General features: G+C 38.6%; 1 protein-coding gene across 2 annotated transcripts; it reads right to left on the bottom strand.

Moving 5' to 3' along the window:
• Window positions 1–624: 624 nt before the first annotated feature.
• Window positions 625–20114, bottom strand: LOC131573152 (host cell factor 2-like). 2 transcript variants are annotated; one of them, XM_058826818.1, is made up of 16 exons: window positions 19933–20114; window positions 17933–18081; window positions 17385–17545; window positions 16122–16330; window positions 15571–15655; window positions 14441–14544; window positions 13668–13856; window positions 12386–12571; window positions 11856–11959; window positions 10744–10900; window positions 9557–9757; window positions 8287–8357; window positions 6934–7071; window positions 5448–5633; window positions 4736–5021; window positions 625–3818 (listed from the first exon to the last, which is right to left on the bottom strand). In XM_058826818.1, exons 1-16 carry the CDS (start codon window positions 20096–20098, stop codon window positions 3793–3795), a joined length of 2418 nt encoding a protein of 805 aa, XP_058682801.1. In that variant the 5' UTR covers window positions 20099–20114; the 3' UTR covers window positions 625–3792. The 2 variants fall into 2 exon arrangements, with proteins under 2 accessions (XP_058682801.1, XP_058682800.1); XM_058826817.1 differs by lacking the exon at window positions 625–3818 and having other exon boundaries at window positions 3830–5021.
• Between the last annotated feature and the right edge of the window lie 1883 nt (window positions 20115–21997).

The raw sequence follows: 21997 nt of genomic DNA, 5'->3' as shown, positions 1-21997 counted from the left end.
TCTGAGTTGTTTTTAAGATAAATTCATACAGCAAATTCAAATTTGCCTTCAAGAGAAAATAACTCGTACTCTTAAAATCTTATTAACAGAAAGAAAACAGCACAAGAGGATTCTTCACTGATGTTTTAGGTTTTCCCATTTGTTTTCCACTAATGCAAGAATCACAAATAACAAGACAACAACCATTATTACAATAGCTAGGAACACAAAGAAGGAATCCATGTGGAGCAGACAGCTTTTAGCAGTTTCTCATGTGAAGTCTCTTAAGGAGGTCTACAAACAATCCAGTAGACGTTTCAGTTCACTTGCTCCTCTCTGCTCTGTGCAAAATGTACTGCTTATTCCCCCAAGAGTTCCCCATTGTCAGCTGCCATAAAAGATGGAGTAATTTTGAGTAGAGCTGGACATGAACACAATTCAAATCCTTAGTAGAAGCCATCTGAGCACACTAAGTGCTCACACATCTTTTTAACAAACTGCAACAGAGCAACACCAAACTCTTTGTCACTCATTGTCAACAGCAACAGGACCCCTGTACAGACAGGGGAAGTAATGTCAAAATTTCAATTCAGAGGCCACAGCCTGCAAGTCACAAAGGCATGGAAGGAGGCAGAGTAATGGTGAGTGCACAGCAACTGCAGAAGGTGGGACAGGGATATTGGAGAACCTCAGCTAAGGAAAAAGCTCATGAGGCAACCAAGAATTAACTTAGGAGACAATATTTATGGAAGAGTAATAGTATTATGACAGTGCTTATCATTAAACCCTCTTCCCCAATTTGACAAATTTACTCACTCTGTATCAGAAATTCCAAGTTTGTACACGCACACCGCTGAAAAAACAGACACTTCAGTATTTACAATGCGTTTGATAGGACAACCACTTTATTACAAAGAACAAACAATGCTTCAAAATAAGACTAATCAACTTGTATTGTACAAAATGTCAGTTTCCTTGTAGAGGTCATTAAGTAACAGGCTGTAAGACTAAGTTCACGTCAAATTTGCTATCCTGAAATAATCAGATAACAACAGTAATACTTATTATAATATCTTCAGAGTTTATGGCATGATCATGTGCTCTACTCCAAACTACATTCAAAAGATATTGCTATAATTACTTTGAAAACACAAAGTGTAGGTTATTGTTCACTTCATTTCCACTTTCACAAGAACATTCTGAAGATGAAGCTGTAGCAGTGTCTGCCATGACTGGCATGACTGTCCTATGCTTACAGTCACAACCTCCCTAAGGAGTTCAGTAAACCTAGACATTTCTACAATATGGATACTGTAATCTGATAGATTTCAGCTTCTGTTACATGTCCTTTAGCAGTATCTGAAATAAATGGATAACATGGAGTCTTAAAGAGCTGGTGTCAACAGTCCTCTAAACTTTAAAATCGAACAATCAATATTTGTCTGATATCTAGTTGATAGGCAAACAGGTGGGATTTAGACATTATAAATACAGTTCTAAAAACAGACCACAAAGTGTATTTTACAGTGTGTACCACAATTTCAGTTTAAAGTAAAACTGTGAGCAACTGAAGAGTTGCATATGATCACTATTCAACGTTACCCAACTTGGACGAAAAAGAGAAAGTGACACCTTACGTCAAGTCAGCTGAAGAAAGCACACTCACAAGGAAATTATACTTTCATTGAAAACGCCACAGTTTTACCCTTTGGTAGTCGTGACATACCCACTGAAAAAAGAAATTGTGCAAAGCATGTGAAACCAAGTGCAAAAAAACTCCACCCAGACACACCCAACAGGTTTTATTCTTAAATAACAACTCTACAATCACAGCTATCAACCAACAAAATCAAAGCCACAAGTGTTTTCTCTAAAGGCTTCTTTCACAGTACTAATAAGAAAAACCAAGTTCTATTCTTCTAGTTGACAGTTCATGTGTATGGTACTTTAGTTATCAGACAGTATTGGTAGCGAGATCCTACCTGACGAAATGGACCATTTAAACACAAATATCTTAAAGCCAGTTAACTTCAGGAAAAGTCCTATACATTCATACTATAAACACTGTTTAAAGTGAAACTGGGATATCTGTTACTGCCATAAACACATGATTTTTCTCTGGAGTCAAACCACATGTGTTACTCCTGTGCCACAATTAACACTATTATAGCCATTTATGGTCCCCAGCACTTTCTAGATGCTATTGGAGCATGTGATGCATTGCAATAATTAAGGCTGTACCAGCACTTCGTTATAACCCTGATTCTCAGGGTAGCCAATGCTTGGCTATTAAATCTGCTCTGGGATACTTGAGCTGCTGCTAAATCTCTACCATTTTAGTGATACTTCTCCCACCAAACCAGGCACATCATTGATTTTAGTTTATATATTTACAAATGCTCTTAAGACAAATTTAACTGGAAGAGGCAAGAAATTCTACCTTGATGTATAATCTTTTGGCATTTGGGGCAAAATTAAAGTGCAAAGTATAAACTTCATTGCACAGTAAATAATTTAGATTTTATTTTAAAATAAATCTTATTTAGGTGCCTCAATCTATTCACCTAGTGACCTTGTCCAACTCAGCCATTTTCCTCTACACTTTGGTAAACATAGTTTTATATATAGATACATAAATAGCATTTAAAATGTTTACCTTTATTTCACTACTGTGAACAACTGTTTTTCTTTTCGCATAGGAATGGATCAACCTATTCCTAGAAGTAATGCTTGTTGATTTTATCAGCTAGCTAGTTAATGTAAAATGATGCATAGTAAAAGGGAGATACTGAACTCGATTGGTAGAATATATTGGTAAAGCAAACAAGCACTTAAGAAGATTAACTGGAATAAATATGTTGAAAGTTGCCATATAACATGTGCAAAATTGCTTACCATGTATTCTAAACTTTGGTTAAAATTTTCAGATTGAAGTTTTACAGAAACATTATGGAAGCAACACAAGTGATTACTAACACAGGAATGAGGTAAGTTATTATTAGTGCAAAAAGCAAGCATATGCTAAAAGCAAAGCATATGGATTTAAAAAAAAAAAAAAAAAGGAGAATGAATCTCATGGAAGTTTTAATACAAGACCAGAAAGGTCTCTTGTAAACATTGGTATTTACAAGTTTTAGATTTGTACAACTACAAAAGGATTATTTTAAGTAATAGTAGTGCATTTACAATGAATTTGCGTTTTTTGTAATAAGAGCAGTGGATAAGTTTATCTTTTTCCTTTTAAATTTTCAGGGGATATCTTTCAAGATTAAGATATTTGTTACAAATAGTAGAAAAAATCATTTCTTTACAAAAAAAGTATATATTAAAATATTTATACATTTTAAGTTACTATATAATAACTGGAAATTTTTGCCTTGTACTCAGGCACCACAATGAAGAATGTGGTATAGGGAACCGAAACCAAACAGAATTTGTTCATATCCCAAATCTTATGAATTATCTATGCAAGATCTATAGCAATCACGGGGACTCTACTTCAAATACTACTACTTGTGCCAATTCTTTTATTCATTTTTAGTTTGAAATTCTGTGTTCTTTACTTTTTAACTTATCACTACCAAAAAGAGCTGCTGGATAGAGTGTGATCCTCCACCCCACCATCTCTCATACATTTTCTATATGATACTCATACCTGAGCAAGGCTCTATAACGTTGATGTGTCAAACGTAAAAAAGGTTATATATTTTTAAGATAAAAACAATGCAAAAATAAAATATTTGTAGCATTTACAAATAGTACAAGAGTTACATTAAACACTACATTCGAAACTTGAGATTTATTAAGTCGCTTCTACTTTGAGCCTGATGTTTTCATATCTGCAAAAAGAAGGAAACATTGTTAAATGTTGCATGATTTTACATGGTGTACAAACATTTTCAACACTGTTTCAGAGTTCTAGGATATAGATCATGGTCAAAACCCCTGCCAATTAAAGGGTTAAAACAGCATTGAAATACTGAACATCATTCTTCTTCATTGTTACTCCCATCTTAGAAAAGCATATATTAGAAACCAAGGAGTGGAGTGCTCAACAGGTGGGTCCCAGCCCACCAAGGTCACCCTTGTGCTGCTACCCCTGCAGCACAGTTCCCTGCTGCCCAAGGGGATGGGCACCCTGCCCTTCCTACCTTCCTCTGTGCCCACAGCACCTCTTGTTAAGCAGTGCCAGCTCCCAACAAAGGTAAGCCAGAAATGGGAAGGAGAGCAGGATGAGAAGCTGGCAAAACTTGAGAACCCAAGTTGGCTTACTCATGAGGCAAGCCAGAACTGACCAGGCTAACACTAATTTTATTTCCAGTGGATCCATTCCCATCCCCAAATCATCATGAACCTATCAAAATTCAAGCCCAGGGACAAGATGATAAAACCTCTTCTGGCTGTAACAGATTTTAAAGTGTATGTGCATCACAAAAATGCACCTTACATCACCCAAAGGAATTTTTCCTCCATTCAGGAGGTTGAGAAGACTGAAAAAAATCCCTGATTACACTGTATATCATGTACATGAAGCACATAACTGGATTTCTTCTTACTAGACTGAAAAACTTCTGAACTGAAGTGAATTCTAGGAAAGTCGGAAGCAACAACTAGAATTGCATAAAACAACTAAAACTACATAAAATGGAACAAAACAACATTTCAAGAAATTCACATACAATAAGTGCTGTGTTGGTTTTGGAAGACATGCACAGCTCCTGCTCCACTCAAATGCTGTGTGTGACAGTGACTTTACCTTGAAGCCACCGGACCTGCGTGGCCGGGCCATAGCCCCTCTCGTTCTTGGCTGAAATCCTGAACACTATGGCAGGCCGGGAGGTGTAATCCACGTGGGCATTGGAAAGCTGGGCAGCAGTCACTATGCAGGAAGTTTTGAGACCACAGTATATCCTCATAAATACAAGCTGACTTGGATTTTCCTGTAATTGCGTGGAACGGATAGCTAAGTAGGCAGAATATTCTAAAATATTTCCAGAGGGTGAAGCAGGAGGCTCCCAAGAAAGATGAATGCAGTCTACACTCTGAAGAAAGAGAGAAAAATATGATAGCATGTAGCTAACCATAAATATATAAACAATATAAAAAAACCCCAAATTCTAAATATTATCTGAAAATTCTAACCTATCATCACCACACTGGAGATAAGGATGTGTCTTTTGACTGTTTTTTAAGAATCCCTAAGGATTTAACGATGCAAGACTAGAAAATCATGGGGAAACTGCCAGATGATTGAATGTATATCTGCTAACATGAAGATTAACTGTTAAAATAATTCTTTTTGGCAAATTTCTTAAAGAATATTATATTGAGCAGAGTTAACCAAGTAAGCATTGGGTACTATTTTATATGACAATTCAAGCTTAAAAATAAAACCAACTATAACCGAGAGTTCTGAGATTATACCGATGACCAGAATTTTACACATCAGAATTACCTATATTTCTCACCTTGGTGATTTTGACTGTTGAAGGAGCTCCAGGAAAACCTGGAATGCATGTCTTGAATTCACTGATTTTACTGAAAGGCCCAACACCACAGCCATTAATTGCAGCAACTCTGAACCTGTACACTGTGCCTGGAAACAGATCCTGTTTCTTAAGTAATCTGTAGTCTGGTACATCTGCACCTTCCGCCTGAAAATAAAGCAAAACTTGTGTTAATGTTTAAGATACTATAAACGCAATTAGGTTAAAAAAGTATGAAGTGTTAAACTGAGATTAATTAAGTTTAATTGAAACTGAAAATCTATTTAATACTGCTGGACTTACATCAGAACTTATGGTTCTGACTGACACAATATTATCTGACCTCAAAACAGCTCTTCTAAGATGCTATGTGAGACTACATCTCAAGACCAAAAGATTTCCCATTTTTTCAGTCATTTAAATTAAACTGTGCCTTGTGGTTATTTTTACTCAGTAAAGTTAAAACAAAGCAGCATTTACAACTACATAAATTATGACTTAGTTAACATAACCTTCAGTCCTAAAAAATATTTTCATTTCAAAAGCAGTTATTCCTAACATTAGGAGCTACAGTTCAATGTGTAGGTAATCAAAATGTTTTTAAGGAGAAGCATTGTAAGTAACAAATAGCTTTCTGAAACATTATGCACTACCATACTTCCATGATTAATATATGCATTGATGCATCACTGATCCTTACAGTGGAACTATTTTCCTACCGAATAATGTGAAAGAACCAATCAATGCAATCAATGTAAACACTGTACAATGTACAGTGCTCTTTAAAACTAAGACAGAATATTTAGAGTGAAGTGCTTTCAAAAAAAGGTTTCTGTTGTTTTTGTTTCTGTCTCAAGAAGACACACAATTTTTGTTTCTAGTTAATTAGGATATCACTAATTTACACTTTTACCATCACACCTGTTACATTTTTGCAAGTTTCCCACTCATACTTTACTTGTATCAACTTACATGTACCAAACATTAAGTTAGAAAGGTCTAATACCAATATCACTATAGTTCCATATCTAGACTTTTTAAACAGCCTAACCTATATTTTATAAGTATCTTTAACAATTTTTATGCAAAGATTCTGAGAACAGAGAAGAAACTGAAACATTTCAATGCTGGACTGCAGTAACATATTAAGAAATTGGGAGATTTTCAGTTTTTAAGAATTTGACTGGTTTGAAAGTTCAGCAAGTTTAAAATTGTTTCCTAAGGCAAGAAATAATGTAAGAATTAGTAATAGCAAAATAAGATATTTTGTATTATCATACATAAACAACAAAAGAAAATTCATTAGGAAATAGTAAAAAGAGGTGAGAAACTGGTCAAAAAATACAAAACTCCTACAAGCACCAGATTCTGCTGCAGTATCAGGAAATCCCATATTTTGTTGTGAACTGTATAAGCAACAGATTCTGAGATAGGTACATGTGAGTTACATCAGAGAAGCAGCAGCTACCTTGCTATTGATGTTCAGTGTTTCCTCTGGCAGCAGGTAGAACTGGCTCACCACAGCACTGTTGTTCTTAAAAATTCCCACATCATACCACCGGCGGTCCCTGGTTTTCACCGGTGCTGGCGGCCTCTGGGGAGCTCTCTAGTATTTGAAGAACACGTCAGGTAGATTACCCACACTTCAATGCCATGGAAAAAAATGTCAAGGCTCTAGTATATGTAAGAGACAACCCCCTTTTATACCAGTGTTGCTTTCTTATGCTTCAAATGAATATGCATGTACTATTAAAATACTGTGCAAAACCAACTGGCTCTTGTACAGTTACTCAGACACAGTCTGCCATTTGAAAAGCAACACCTGGGATGTTGCATCTGATGTTCTGAACAGGCAGGGGAAGAAGCTTAAAGCTGTAGAACTAGGTGTCTGTAGCAGCATGTAGTTGTGAGTTAATTTCTCTCAGAGGTCAAGAAGTTTCCCAAGGTGGTTCAACATCAGCAGCTCCCCCTGGGGCTCAGCTGCACCTCAACCCCACACGTGCTCTATGTCAGGCACTGCGGAACTCGCCTGCAGCTGAGAACAGCCCTCTGCTATGGCGTGGGGCCATGGGGATGGAGGGTGTGCAAACTGCTCCTGACTGACCCAGAAACACAAACTGGCTTTCTTGCTCATCTCCAGGCACCAGGGAGGGCACTTGCAGAGTCAGGTGCCCAGCACAGATCAGCCATGATCCTGCTAGCATGGAAATGGGGCAGGAGCTGCAGCTGCTCTTGGCAGAAGCACCCCAACCCGTTATTAGCAGCTGCTTCTCCCCTTCGTCCCTTGCTTTTGGTGGCAACAGTGGCACCTTGGGTTTGTGTATTAAGTTGTAAGCAGGTGAAATAGGAAGCATTTACTTTTTCAGGCAGTATTTACAGCTTGCATAGTCAGTCCCCATCTCCTCTAGGGAAAAACATCAAGATGTCAGTTAAGTTACGTTTCAAATCTATAGAATCATCAGCTAACACTAGTCTGATCTAATACATACTTAATTTTAAATTCAGTTGTGCATACAGAAAAACTTTTTCACATCATGCAGCAGAGACCATTCCACTGTGCCAGTTGATAAAAATGATTCAACAGCTGAAACATGTACTTGGATCTCCTCCCAACTACACAACTGCTACTTAGACTCACATCTAACTCACAAAATGCAATTAGCTTTACAACAGAAATGTTTACCCCTCTATTATTCACTCCAAGCTCAAAATAAACATTGCTTTTCTTTCAGAAATATAATTAAAGGAAAACAGAACAGCCCTTACAACTAATCAACAGAACAATAGGTAAAGCAATCTGATAATACTTTTTCAGACTTACAGAAGAGTGTGAATCATTTGTCTGTCCAGTATTGACCCTTGTTGAAGGCATGGCAAAAGCAGTTTCAGCAGCTAAAAACAAAATGTTAAATTTTAAAAACTTCAGCAGTAGAAAAAAATTAACACAAAACCCACGCAGTATTAAAGTTGACCTCAATAGCCATTTACAAGTATTTGTTGCACAAGAACATCTCAGACTTCTTTTGCATGCAGTTCTATTTATAATACAAACTAATTTTGGCTTCTCTCATATTCCCAGAACAATTCCAAGAGTCTAGCATTGGAGGCTGCTACAGATAATGCAAACAGAAGTCAGGACTCAGAAAATCCTAAAAACTAACAGGACTATGAAATCGATATAAAATATTTGTGAACAAATAATCTAAATACCAGATTGAGGCACATACTGGGGACATTGTATGAATAGTCTAAGTGTGAATTCTTAATTTGATTGCATTGTCTCTGACATCAATGCAGTCTGAATTTCAAACATAAGCAGTTAAAACAATCCTAACAAATGGGAACAGAGCATTCATTAAATTTAAAATGTAATTAAAAGGAAAAAAAATGAAGCACATGAGTAACACAAAGGAGTATTAGTATTTTATGCATGTGTTCCTGGGTTTTGCTTTTAAAATACAATAGTGCTTGGTAAAAATTATACTATACACACAACATCAATATCAGAATACAGTTCTTCAGTTAACACTCAGAACAATAATAAGCACAGCCTGTTGAGATTTGTCAAAAACAAAACTTGAAAAACTATCCATTTATGTTCTGTATTGCTGCTTATTTTGGGTATTTCCAGCAGACTGTGAAGAGGCCAGCACATTAGACCAGCAATGAGCTGGCCACATTAACTAGGCATATTTATTATAGAGGTCAGTTACTTAAAATCCAAATCATCTAAGGTTACTATTTTAGTCTTTTGCTGACTAAATAGACAAGCACTGAATGAAAGCAAATGTGCAATGAGCATCAAAACAGGCTACCACTGATATTTAGGAAATGGACCTCTGCATAAATGAAGATTTTAAAGATTTGCTTACAGGAAACATGGTGGTTTACAAAAGCATAGAAGGAATATCCCAATTAAAAGATGTATAAATCCTAGCAGAGATCATCCAGGCTGCACAAGGTCTTCAATTCCCAAAGCCCTATCTACATCCCAGGTACTACTCAAGATGGGAATCCCACTACACTAGAGGAACTCTGATGGCCTTAAAAATATATGGCTCAAAATACAGTATGTGAAACACATTTCAAACCTTCAGATTTTGAATTGAATGTTGTTAGTGAAGTTTCATCTTTAACAACTGCCCCATTTGTACTTGATGATTCAGTTTTAACAGCCTGCTGGGTTACCATAGTTTGTGTGCTGGAGACAGTACTGGATACAGAAGCATCAGGATTTACACTTTGTTTGTCCAAGTCATGTAATTCACCTACATTTGCTGATGTCTGAGCACCTTAAAAAAAAAAGAAAATATTAGCCAGAATTCAGTATTGGTAACAAAACAAATCTCAAATCTCTCTTGGTCTAACAGATTTAGTTTCATATAATGCCTGAGTTTAGCTCAGAATTAGGTTAGAACAGATCTGATTTTATTGATTGCTAATGTTTACTTCAGGTTTATAACTGAACAGAAATCTGTCTCCACAGTCACAAATAGATGTATGCAAACAGTTAGTCTAAGCTTACTGTTTTCTATGTATATGGTCACAAAAAATTAATTTTGGAAAAAAAACCCTACTAAAATAAAGCATCCACACAAATCAGTATCACAGATTTGTATCAATTTAAGATAACCCCTCTAGAAGTCTGTTTCTCACTTAGCAACAAGAACCAAAATTACCACATCTAATTAAATTACACTGTGAAGAAAATAAAAATCCAAGTACCCATAAAATACATTTAAGTCAAATATAAAGATCAGGTGATTAAGCTTGGATTTACTACACTGAACTTAAGGCACTTCCGTGAAATGCATAAATCACAGCCTTGTCATCTTTTACTTCCTCTACAGTCAGAGAAAAACATGCTTGTCTCTACATTGCCTGAAATTTTACATCAGCCAATAGCTTTTGACTGCTAACAGACAGACACAGTGTCAGTTTGCAGTTACTATCACCATAATGTTGTAAAATGTCATCTGTCCCTTTTTACTTGATTTTAAAAAATGGCTATTTATGTTTAAATAGGCAGATTTTCCATCATAATAATGAATATGTTGAGAATTTCATGTACCTTGCAACATTTCAAACAAGTTAAGATTTCAATTGTCTTCATATTTTCTAAAAATACATTCAGTAATAACTAACACAAATTGGGTTTTTTAAACCTTAAAGAACACTTAAATAATTTTAAATTACAAAACAGAAACAATCTTATTTTATGTTTTTGAGATGAATTTTAACTCTCACTTGAAACTTTTTTTTTCTATAGTCATCTTACTTGAAGTACAGACAGGCAAAAGAGAAGGGGCATTTGATTCTTTGAATCCTGTAGCATCTGCATGGTTTTTCATAGTCTCCTGTGTAACCTTGTTTTCAGGTGCTGCAACCTTTTCTTTTCCTTCTACTTTTGAACTGGATGAAAGGGCAACTTGGACCTGACCAAAACAACACATTTGTTAATGTTAAACTGCAAAGTTCAGAAATTTCAATTGCAAACACAGCATGAAAATGCTCGCTCAGAAACAACAATATAAACTCCTTCAACAATTCCCCCTAGCACTTTAAATTAGACCAAGAAATCAATCTCTCAATCCTTACCTTGATCATTATAAAACAAAGACTCAAACACTGAGTTGACTTGGAAGAGTCACACTAAATTTTATCATTACATGGAATTTCATTACTGTGTATATTTAGTCTACTGGGGGGACTACCAGAGATGGGGAAAATGACAATTACAGCCTTTCAACCTTTGCTTTCCTGATACAATGTACTTGTGATATTTCTATTCTTAGTGAAATTTATGGTACTTCTATGTGTATTTTCTCGAGGAATACATTATGATCTATGACTTCACAAAGAAAAGGTCCAAAGTTCTAAAAATGGGATCCTTCTGCCACAGTTGTTCCTCACTGTTTCTGTTAAATTGGCGAAACAGAGGAACATGCATAACTGCACACCAGACAGATAAGAACTGGATTTAACCTGCTGTAGGAACTTACAACTAAGCAGACTAGCATAAAACTAAACTGGACTAACAAAGAAGGAATATGCCTTATTCTTTTTGCTCCCCACATTAATGGGAACCAACATTTTGAGGATGAATAGTATTCCTACTGGTGGCAGGCTCCCAGATGGCATTGTGGAAGACAATACAGTTGCAATCCCTTTCTGCATTAACAAGAAGAGGACTTGAAAGATTGTCTCTCAATCATAAAAGCAAAAAGTATGTAAGAAAACAGACAACTACTTCAGCAGGTGTCTGTCTTTTTGTTTTATTTTGGTTTTTTTTCTAAGACCTAAAAATTATGCAGGGAGTTTTAAAACTGAGAAAGTGTTCTGGCAGTTCACTATCTTCCCATACTGAAGCATTTTTCAGTTTACACTTACATTATTAGGAATGAGATTATTTGTTTGGCTGGGATGATCCACCTTCGTTTCTGGATAAGGGACGCTAGGCAATGATTGTGGACTCTGATGGAGAGAACAGCCACCTTACAGGTAAACAAAAGCAAATTCCCATCAGTTATGTAAAACTTAATATTATGATTGTTTTAATTTATTTCAGTAAGGAAGAGGGAAGCCAAGGTTGCTTGAAGGAAAACTTTGTTGTAAGTCTGAAATGAAACTGTATGACCAAACATTCAAATAAAATCTCTTCCTCACTGTTTCCTTTCTCAACTTGTGCCCAGCATTCTACAAATACCTTCATAATTCAGATAGCTGGCCAAAATCAACAGAAACAAGTGAAAGGGGTTTTTCCGTAATTATGATGCAGGCATTTGGAGAATAACCAAAGAAACAGGGTCTCTCCCTCTCTCACAGAATGCTTCTTTAAAAACCAAACTCATATTCATTATTTCTGCAACCCTCCAGTCTGCCTGTGCACAAACATTAGTGTAATGTGATCTGACTGCTACCTTGTGAACTCAGCACTGATGTCTCAGGAACACCAGTACCAGGAATTCCAGCCACCGGTGGCACTGGTGAGTCAGCATGTAACTGAAGAAGGTATCCTTCAACTGTAGGTACCTCATCCCACTTCAGTTGAAAAGAGTTGGTTGTAGCTCTGATCAGCTGTACCTGTGATGGTGCTAGAGGTCTCTCTGCAAGAAACCAATAAAACACAGATGGCACGTTAGAAATTGCCCTCCCTTACCAGTTTAGTCAATAGCTGCATATTGCAAGTAAAATCAGTTGCTCCTTTTTCACTAATGTACAATATATACCAGATTCAACAAGAAACAACTGTCAAAAGGTGGCAAGCCAAGTCAGAAAATTATGAAGTGTCTTTTCAAAGTGTTCAAAAATGCTCCAGTTCTGATGCTTTGTTTTTAATGGTTCTTCTGCTGCCAGTAGGCCTTTGGGTTTTAGCTACATCATTGTAGGGATTACAGAGACAGGAGATCCTTGTGCTTTCCTGAAATGCTGCAGGTAGCTCTTTGGCTCCTAAAGCTTTACATATTCCTCTAATTCCCAAATTATTCCTCTTCCTTTCTGCTTGCTCTGTGTAGCTGAAGTGAGCTTTTGCTCTGACTTCTGCACAGGCTGAAGCCTAGGCATGACTAATGCCAATGGCTTGTTCCTCTCACGTGCCTCTATGCCTGACCAGACTGTAATCTTAAGCACATCCCTCCCCTGCTACCCTTTTTCATTTTCTGAGGGAAAAATGAAACAGGAAAAAGAAAGTTTTATTCTAATTCCCTCTCTCCAAACACCATCTCAGAGTCCTGCTATCAATGCAGCTACTAAAGTAATTAGTCTCCAGAATTCCCTTCATCTCAAGACCATTTTGGTCCTTTCTTAGATTGAAGAGTATCTTTTTGCAGTCCAAGAGATGAGGAAGCAGCAGCAGCAATGATCCCAAGAGAAGAAGGGATTTGGTGAATAAAGGAAGTAGTAGCAGAAAAGATCACTAAAACAAGAGGCCAGGAACCCTGAGTTTAGAACAGCCTTTAGCATCTTGTATCAGCTGACTATGGCATGCAGTACAGAATTTAGCATAAAGTTTTTTCAGAGACTTTAATTAAGCCTTCCTAATTTTTTTAATTTTAAGTAATAGCCTTTAAAAAACCAGCAATGAAGCATGACTTAAAAATAATTTTAAAATGTAAATAGTCTTCGAGTTTGCTACAGCTTTAATGTTTTCACGCAAACTTTCCATATGTTAACAAAACACAAGACATAGTACAAGTCTCTTACCAGTATCAAGGTACCAAAGATCTTTGCAGCAAACTTGATTGTTCCAAGCTTTTCTGTAACCATCTCTACCACTCCAGATATACAGACGAGTGCCAACAGCTACAGCACAGTGTCCTGCTCTTGGCCCTGGTAACAAGTTACTTTTGTCCTCCTGGCAATCTGAGATCAGACCTATCCATTCTGTGGTATCTAGTAAATGAAACTCAAAGCATTTAGTTTCTAGATGTTTTCCAAAACAAGACATAAAGATGTTAACACACTTAACTGCTCAGAAATAATGAAAATAAATCACCTGTTTTTATAGACAACTGTATTTAAAGTGGAAATATTATGAAAAGAAGGTCACTTTCCAATTAGCGTACAAGATAAAATCAATTCATATAGGCTGAATTTTCTGACCTCTGGTTATCTCTCTCAGGCAAATAGATCAGAAGTTGAGAGTTCAGGGATAGAACTACCATGCTTAGAAAAAACTTGTTTCAGAATCTGCCCCCTATGTTCTTCCATAAATGAAAAAGGAGTATTTACTTTACTTAGTATGAAAGTTGTAATAACAAGGATTTGAAGAAGCAAACCTGCTGAATCTTCAAAGAAAAATAATAATTAAAATATTACTTTTCAAGTAACATGCAAAAAACTAGCAACTTCTTTAGTCAGACAGGATTACAACTATGTATCCCAACCTTTTCTCAAGGTCTTCAAAATAGTTACTCTACTCTGTTAACAAAATATCAATTCCAAATACGCACTCCCAGAAAGGCAGAAACACTAACCCAAATTAAGGTAAGAAAATGAACCGGTGCACTTCCATTCGCCATCAGGAGCAGAAATTTCACCTCCTGCTGACTGTGGAACCCATCCACCAAAAACATACATTCTGAAATACAGGAAAAGAGGGAAGAAGGAAAAAGAAAAGAAACACCAATTAACATCTAGATCTGCTACATGTGCTCTCTCAAACTAGGACAAAAAGGATTTCCACTGTGTTACAGTTTTGGTTCACAGCAAATTTTATTTGTATCTACTGTCTTTATGAAGTACAGTTGCAGACATCTACCTTCTGAAATTTTTGAGCAAATGGACTGATTGAAAAACCCAACCACACAAAAAAATCCTGGAAACTCCTCAAACAACTTCCTAGAAACAGAAGTTAACACCTTAACATTTAGCAAACCATCATGCTAATGCTCTCCAAAAATCCCACATGTACAACAGAATTTCTACAATCCTTTACTGCAGACCTCACAGTAAGTCATGCTAAAATAAGATGACCGGCATCAAACTCAGATACCAAAATTTAAAAATATAATGCAGGCTACAAACTGCTAATATTTTAAGTAAATAAAAAAACTAAGCTGTTGGATCAGAAGATATAAAGTTTTCATACTTCTTTACTCCCTTGCCTCTTTCTCCCCATGCCAGCTTGTAAATTGATATAAAATGGACTGAAACACATGTTTAAGAATCCATTTTATCAATGCTATCTGCCAAAACAAACCATATTGGCAAGAAATGGAGTAATGAGGGACAGACTACAAAAAAAGTGGGGAATAGTTTTGTCTGGAACTAGTTCTACTCTTTGAGCAGTTTCTTTGCATAGCTACCCTCATCTGTGTCACACACACAGAGGCACTGAAGCTCGTTCCTGACAGAGCTCAGGCCCAGCTGAGGCTTTCCCAGAATGCACAAAGGTGCTCCAAGAAGCCCAGAAAGCTGTTGGTGGGTTGGGCAGATTGTCCTGCTGGATGGAAACACTGACAGTTTACTACCCTTGAGTTTACAGCAGCACTGAAATAGCAGGAAACTACAGGGCTGATGTTTGTACTGAGCAGCAGTGGATAAGCATCATTGTTCTCCTACTAGGTGTACCTTTCTAGAGTTGAGCTTTTAACAACAGACATACTTGTTTCCTATTACATTGGCCGTATGGAGACTGCGAGGAAGTGGTACTGTCCCTTTGGTTTCTGGTCTTGACCAGGTCATGGTTTCTAAAAGAAAGAGAATAAAATCCTCAAAAAAAAAAAATTATCTTGTTGTTTATATTTCACTACCTGGATTTTAGGAAGGAATGTACCAGCAAAGCTAGATTTCACCGTTTTAAGATGGCTGCTTTAAGAAAGAGGGTGAAATAACATGCACTTGGAACTTCTTTTAAAAAAATCGCAGGAAATACAGACAAACGAAAACATAAATTATGGTTTCATTATGGTTATTCAACTTTGTTTCTTTAGAGTGCTTAAAAGGCTATGATATCCATCTCACAGAATACTCATAGTCAGTGACAATAATATATGCAAATAATACTGTATCTATTTAATTCCAAATATTACAAAAAGTTAACATTACAGTGTCAGTCTCAATAATATCTGGACCACAGCATGCCATAAACCATTTTATACTATAATTTTTCCCCTCAGCCAGTAAGCACTGACTTCTGCTGGCAAACCAACTCACCAATGTCAAGTTCCCAGAGATCATTAAGCCGACAGCCACACATGCCTCCAAAAATATACATCTTTGGGCTTCCCACATCTTTTCTGCAGTACACAATGGCTGTGTGAGATTCTCGGGGAGATGGCAAGATTCCTTTGGTCACAGGAATACTCCAGCCGACCACGCCAGACCCATGTTGCAGCTCCAGTTCATAGAAATCATTTAAATATCTAGGGTATTATTGTCAAAGTATGAAAAACTCACTTATAAGCATGATGAGAAGTGCGCTTTAAACCCTGACCACTTCCAAACAATACAGACTTCTGTCTTGGGAGGGTGTAGAGTTTTAAACTCTCAAAACATTTGATGCATTGTGGGCAGTACCAAATCTGGATTTAAAATGGATTTAAAACAAAAAAAATTAACAGTTATAACTTGTTGCTTCTGAGAAAGCATGCTCTCTTATTTGCTACACTGTATTACATGAAAGAAACATGAAAACAACATTTATTGTAAAAATAGCTACATATGGACACTTAAAATAAACTGCAAAGCTGTGGGAAATACATGATGACAAGAGGTATTAGAGAGAAATTTCTGCAACTCTTAAGGCAGCAGAGGTGAGAAGAAGCTGTTTTTTTTTTTCTCGTGTCTTCAGGCTGGTCAATGCACAATTAGCCATTTGTTGCTGAATCTATCAGCAAGTTATTTTTAGATAATGGTCTTTGAATCTTGGCATTCACACCAGATACCTCTTGTTTACTGAGCTTGAAATTACCAGTTTATAGCTCAGTGGATATAAGTGTTCTGAACTGCAGGTGAATGTGGATATAAAACTTCAGCATTATAGCACAGTTTGCTGACAATAATGGCAACTTCAGCTGTTACTGTAAAAAATTTCCAGATGAATTCGTTACTGTTTTTCACAGCAATACAGAAGAAACATCCATCATGAATTCCCTGATGACTCATGAGACTCTGCTGATTGAGGTAATTCGAACAGACAAGCCATTCTTAAAAACATCACCCAAAATAATAGAAGAAATACCAAAGCCTACTCAGGTTTCCCTACAAAAGTGTCAGAGCTGTCACTCAGTGTTCCATATTGTGGGATTAACAGAAGGAATATTTAACCTTCTTTGTATGTAACCCTTTCACTGCACAAATAATCCAGCTTTGAGAACCTGGTGTGCAGGACAGCCTGCCTAGAATGTTCCTTTTCAAAGATTTCAAATCTAGTAATTTCTTTATAAAGCCATTAAATTCAAAGATAAATCAGCATACCTGGGAACATTATTATTTGAATCTTCACTTTCATTTGCCAGGCCACCAAATAAATAGCACTTGTTACCATACAAAGAAAAGCTGTGGCCAAGCCGAGGACAGGGTGGAGATCCGTTTGAAGGAGCTTGAGGTTTCACTTTTTTCCAGAGCCATCGACTTGCCTTGAAGACAAGAAAAATGTATTCAGAAATAATTTCATTTATAGTCAGTCATAACAAGTAGACTTAATATAATATTAACATTTGTATATTTTCTGAATTCTTTTTAAGGGAATGCTGGGCTTTTATTATGTCATTCATTAAAAGGTATGTGTAAGAGCTAAACTTAATAAAATTTTAAATACATTATGCTTTATTTAGACTAGATGGAAGTCTCTATTTCAAAGTTATTTAGAATAAACTTTAGATTCTTAAGATGGAGAAAATCTTTCTGAAGAAGAGCAAAGATCATCTAACTTTCCTCTGCAGTTGGTAAAATAAAATGTGTTTCTTCATAAACAGATAAATAAAGTAGACTTGAAAATCAAAACATATTCATACATTTCCTACCTGCAATTCATATAAATCATTACTATATCTTCCATATTCAACCATTCCTCCAAAAACTAGTATTCTGGTACCATCACAAACAAATCCATGTGCTGCACAGCCTGGAGGAATATCTCCTCTTACAGCAGGAAGGAACCATTGATTTGTAACTATAGTAGAAAGTAAAAAACAAAAAAACAGAAAAAAATTTTAAAAATATTTCAAACACAGAAACATGTATTTTTAAACACTTCTGCTTTCTAAAAAATTACCTTTTATATGCAGATAACTGTGAACGGGCTATTTGCTTCACACTAAGTTTTAAATGAATCATATATTTTTTTAATAAAAAGAAAAGCGAACACCTCTATCAAATCAATGTAATTCAGTATATGAATGAGCCCATGAGGTCATTGTAACTAAGTCAGTCATGAAGGGTCATCCAGCAATTTAACAGACTTGCCAAGAATAGAGGCTAATGACGAACACAAGTGCAGCTCCACACAAAAGAGATAACTACGCTAACTCAGAGGGAGCTAGCCCTAGAAACAGAATTATTAGAGCTACAGCAGCATGGCACTGTGCCTGGACTTAATAGCCCTATTCAAAAACTAATTACACTGTTCTGGGACCCATTTTAATATCCACAGAGTGCTGCACTGATATGTGGGAGAGGAGAGGCAAAGAGTCAAGAAAAAGCAACTGAGACCATCTGATCCAGCTGCAGCACATTGGTGCCTAAACTGTTCTGGAATTTAAGAATTACAGGGGACAATGTCTTCTCTTTCCTACACTTTAATAAGAGCATGAAGAGGAGAAGTATGAAATTAAAAGCTTCCAGTGAGTGTTGCTGCAGGGGATTAAGAGGCTCTCAATGTGTGCCAGCTCTTTGAAAATCATCACATGCATAGCAAGGGCCATGGATGACATCCCACACTTGGGCAGCTCAGGTCATAACCCTGCATCTTAAATCCCAGAATAAAAAAGGTCAGTTTGGGCCAAGCACTAGTCCAGAAACTGGAACAACTGAGTCATGATCCCTTTTGTCACTGCTGCAAAGGGGAAACATCTTAAACAGAAAATCTGCGAAGAAAAAAACCAAGTCATGGTAAGACTCACTCAAAAGGCACCTGTCAGAACCTCTGCTCTGATGGCATAACTATGTTAAGAGTTTTCTTTGGATTACTTTTCCAAATAGAAAGGTTAAGAGATTTTTTTTTTTTCTCCCCTCAGAAATACGTAAGTATTTCAGAAAATATTACAGAAATACGTAAGCACAGTAGATATTAAAGCTATCAGAGAAAAATCTGCCGGGAAAAACCTCAAGCAGCCAACACTGGCTGACTGAGCAGCACAGATCAGTCACTGAACTCTCCCGTCTCGGCCCAAGCCCTGAAATTACACGCAAGTTTTCCAGCCTCATCCAGCATTCGGTACAGTAACTATTTAGGCGTCGAATCTTTCACAAATAAAATCGGTCTTGGGCAGCTTCCTGTTTGGAAAGGCTCCCGATGCCAACACGTTCACTTTTCCAAACAAGATTCCCATTCCAGCGCGTTCGGCTCCCGTGAGCTGCCGCCAGCAGAGGGAAGGAGGGGGATCGGGCCACTCGTAGGGACTAATCCCGCCTGCCGCCATTCAGCCGCGACCTGCCAGGGGAGAGAGGCTCCGCACCCCTGCGCGACAGCCGGGGAAAGCAGAACCGGGAGATTATCGGGGTCGCTTTTCCCCAGGAAGGAGCACTAACCCCGCAGCATCAGCCGGGGCGCAGCACTACCCCAGGGAAGACCCCTGGCCCAGGCGTATTTCCCGCCCCGCCATTTCGGCTCCGGGCAGCTCCTCAGCCCGCCCGCCGCCCCCTCGGCCGAGCCCCCACTGGCAGCGCCGGGGGAGGGCGGGAGGCCCGGGGGCGATCCCCGGCGCCGTGCGGAGCCCGGTGCCACCGGCGGTCGCAGACGGGACGGCCCCGCCGCTGTCCCCCCCGCCCCGCCCGCCCCGCGGCGCGGCCCCGCCCCGCGCACCCGTGTTGTAGACGTGCAGCTCGTCGGCGATGCCCTCGTTGCCGCCGCCGAAGATGATGAGCAGCTCTCGGATGGCGACCGCGCGGTGCCCGTGGCGGGAGCGCGGCACCGGCCCCGTGAAGGAGGACACCCGCCTCCAGCTCAGCCCGGCGGCGGCCGCCGCCATCTCAGCGCCGCTCCCACAACGCACCGCGCGGCCGGGGCAGCCCGCCGGGGAAGGGGGAGCGCTGACGTGAGGGCGGCGGGTCCGTGTCCCGCCCGTGTCCCGCCCCGCGGCCGCCTCCGCCGCAGCCCCGGCTCGGCACGGCCCCCTCCGCTCCTGCGGCGCCCCGGGCCCGGCCGTGCTCCTCCGGGAGCCCTTTGGAGGCGCTCCCTGCCTGCAGCGCCCGCCGCCCGAGGGGTGCTCGGGCACCGCGGAGGTGGCGTCTGCTCCTCCGCTTGGGGCATCCGCTCTGCCGCCGAGCCCTCAGAAACGTGTAGCACATCCCCTTTTTTTAATTTTTTTTTTTTTTTTTTTTTTTCAACTGGCTAGTGGTAGGCGAGGCATCGCTGCTGCCTGCGAGGTGTGCGGCGAGAAAGAAATGAGTTTCTGTTCAAGCACTGAAGGTTGGGATTAGTAACCGAGGTTTCGGTTCTACAGCTGGCAGCGGGTGATCTGAGTGAATTCGAAGGTCTCGGTCTGCAGGAGAGAAGCTGCTCTTTCCTGTCTGAGGGGCATGTTGTGTGAGGCTGAGGGAAATCCAAAGAAGATGTAGCTGATGCTAAAAGTCTCTTCTCATTTTTGAGTTCTACACAGTAAGCGATGATGCTGAGATGTGTAATTGAGGTCGGACATTAGGAGGAATTTCTTCACAGAAAAATGATTAGACATTGGAATGGACTGCCCAGGGATGGTGAAGGTGTTTGAGAAAAGACTGGATGTGGCACTTCCTGCCATGGTCTAGTTGACAAAGCGGTGTTTGGTCGTGGGTTGGACTCGATGGTCTCAGAGTGCTTTTGTAATCTCATTCTGTAAAGGCATTACTGCACAGCCAGTAATCCCAGGGGTTCTGCCAGGTGAAGGAGCTGGTCAAAGTTCTGCAGGCTCATATGACTGTGTGCTGCTTAGATCTGTTCAGATTCGCATAGAAATGGAGGGGAAGGTGAAAAAACATGGGTGAATTTTGATGAACATAAGCTTAATACAACTAAAATATTATGGCACAGAAAAATACTAATAGTTGTGGCCATCTGCACAAAGCATATAACTGTATGTAGTACTCTTCATTTAATTTTTGTTCTAGCAGAAGATGGATTCCTATACAAAATCAGACACAGATAATAGAGTTTGGGCACATTTTGAGAGACACAGTGGAAAACTCACATTTTTTGGCTCCTGCAAATAGAACAGAAATCTTCATTAAAAACACTAAAAACTTTTAAGACCTTTGCTGATTACTGCTCATAAATTTTGCCCTGTCTCACGACAAAAATATAAAAAATGGTTTAGAGTTGAAAATGTTTATTATCATTCCTTTCAGTACTCACAAAAGTCTTGTGACAAAACAGTGGTTTACCATTTATAAACTTCATTCCTAGAAGGGAGGGACTGAAATAAAATAAGAGAAATGCTGTACAAAGAAAGCTGCAAAAGCATCCAGGAGAGCCTAGGAAGCAGGGTATCACCATGTGCTGGTTACCTTGAACCAAGATCCTTTTGAATCTAAACCAAACCTGCAGATTAAATGCTCAAAGATTAGGAAATGAGATGTTTCAAGTCAAAATGCATGTTCAGAGTTGACTTTTGCATGTTTCCCTTAGCTTTTGACTCTCAAGAACTTTGCCAACAGACACTGGAAAAACTTTGGCCTTCTGTTAGACTTTGGCATGTTAGCATGTCTGGCTCTTGCACACTAGTTACCTGTTCACATTTACCATAAATAATGACTGAAAACGTAACTTGCAGCTAGATTTTGGAAATAACTTCTGGAAGGGTTTGTTTCCTTCTCTTTCCCCCACTCCTTTAAGACTTTTTGTCTTATGGGATTTGTTTGCAATCTGCTAGCTGAAGCTCTGAGGCAAGTTT

Source organism: Poecile atricapillus, chromosome Z (genome assembly GCF_030490865.1).
Source record: "Poecile atricapillus isolate bPoeAtr1 chromosome Z, bPoeAtr1.hap1, whole genome shotgun sequence".
Classification (NCBI taxonomy): domain Eukaryota; kingdom Metazoa; phylum Chordata; class Aves; order Passeriformes; family Paridae; genus Poecile; species Poecile atricapillus.
Note: the sequence above shows the minus strand (reverse complement) of the source record. Positions and strands in the feature narration are given on the sequence as shown.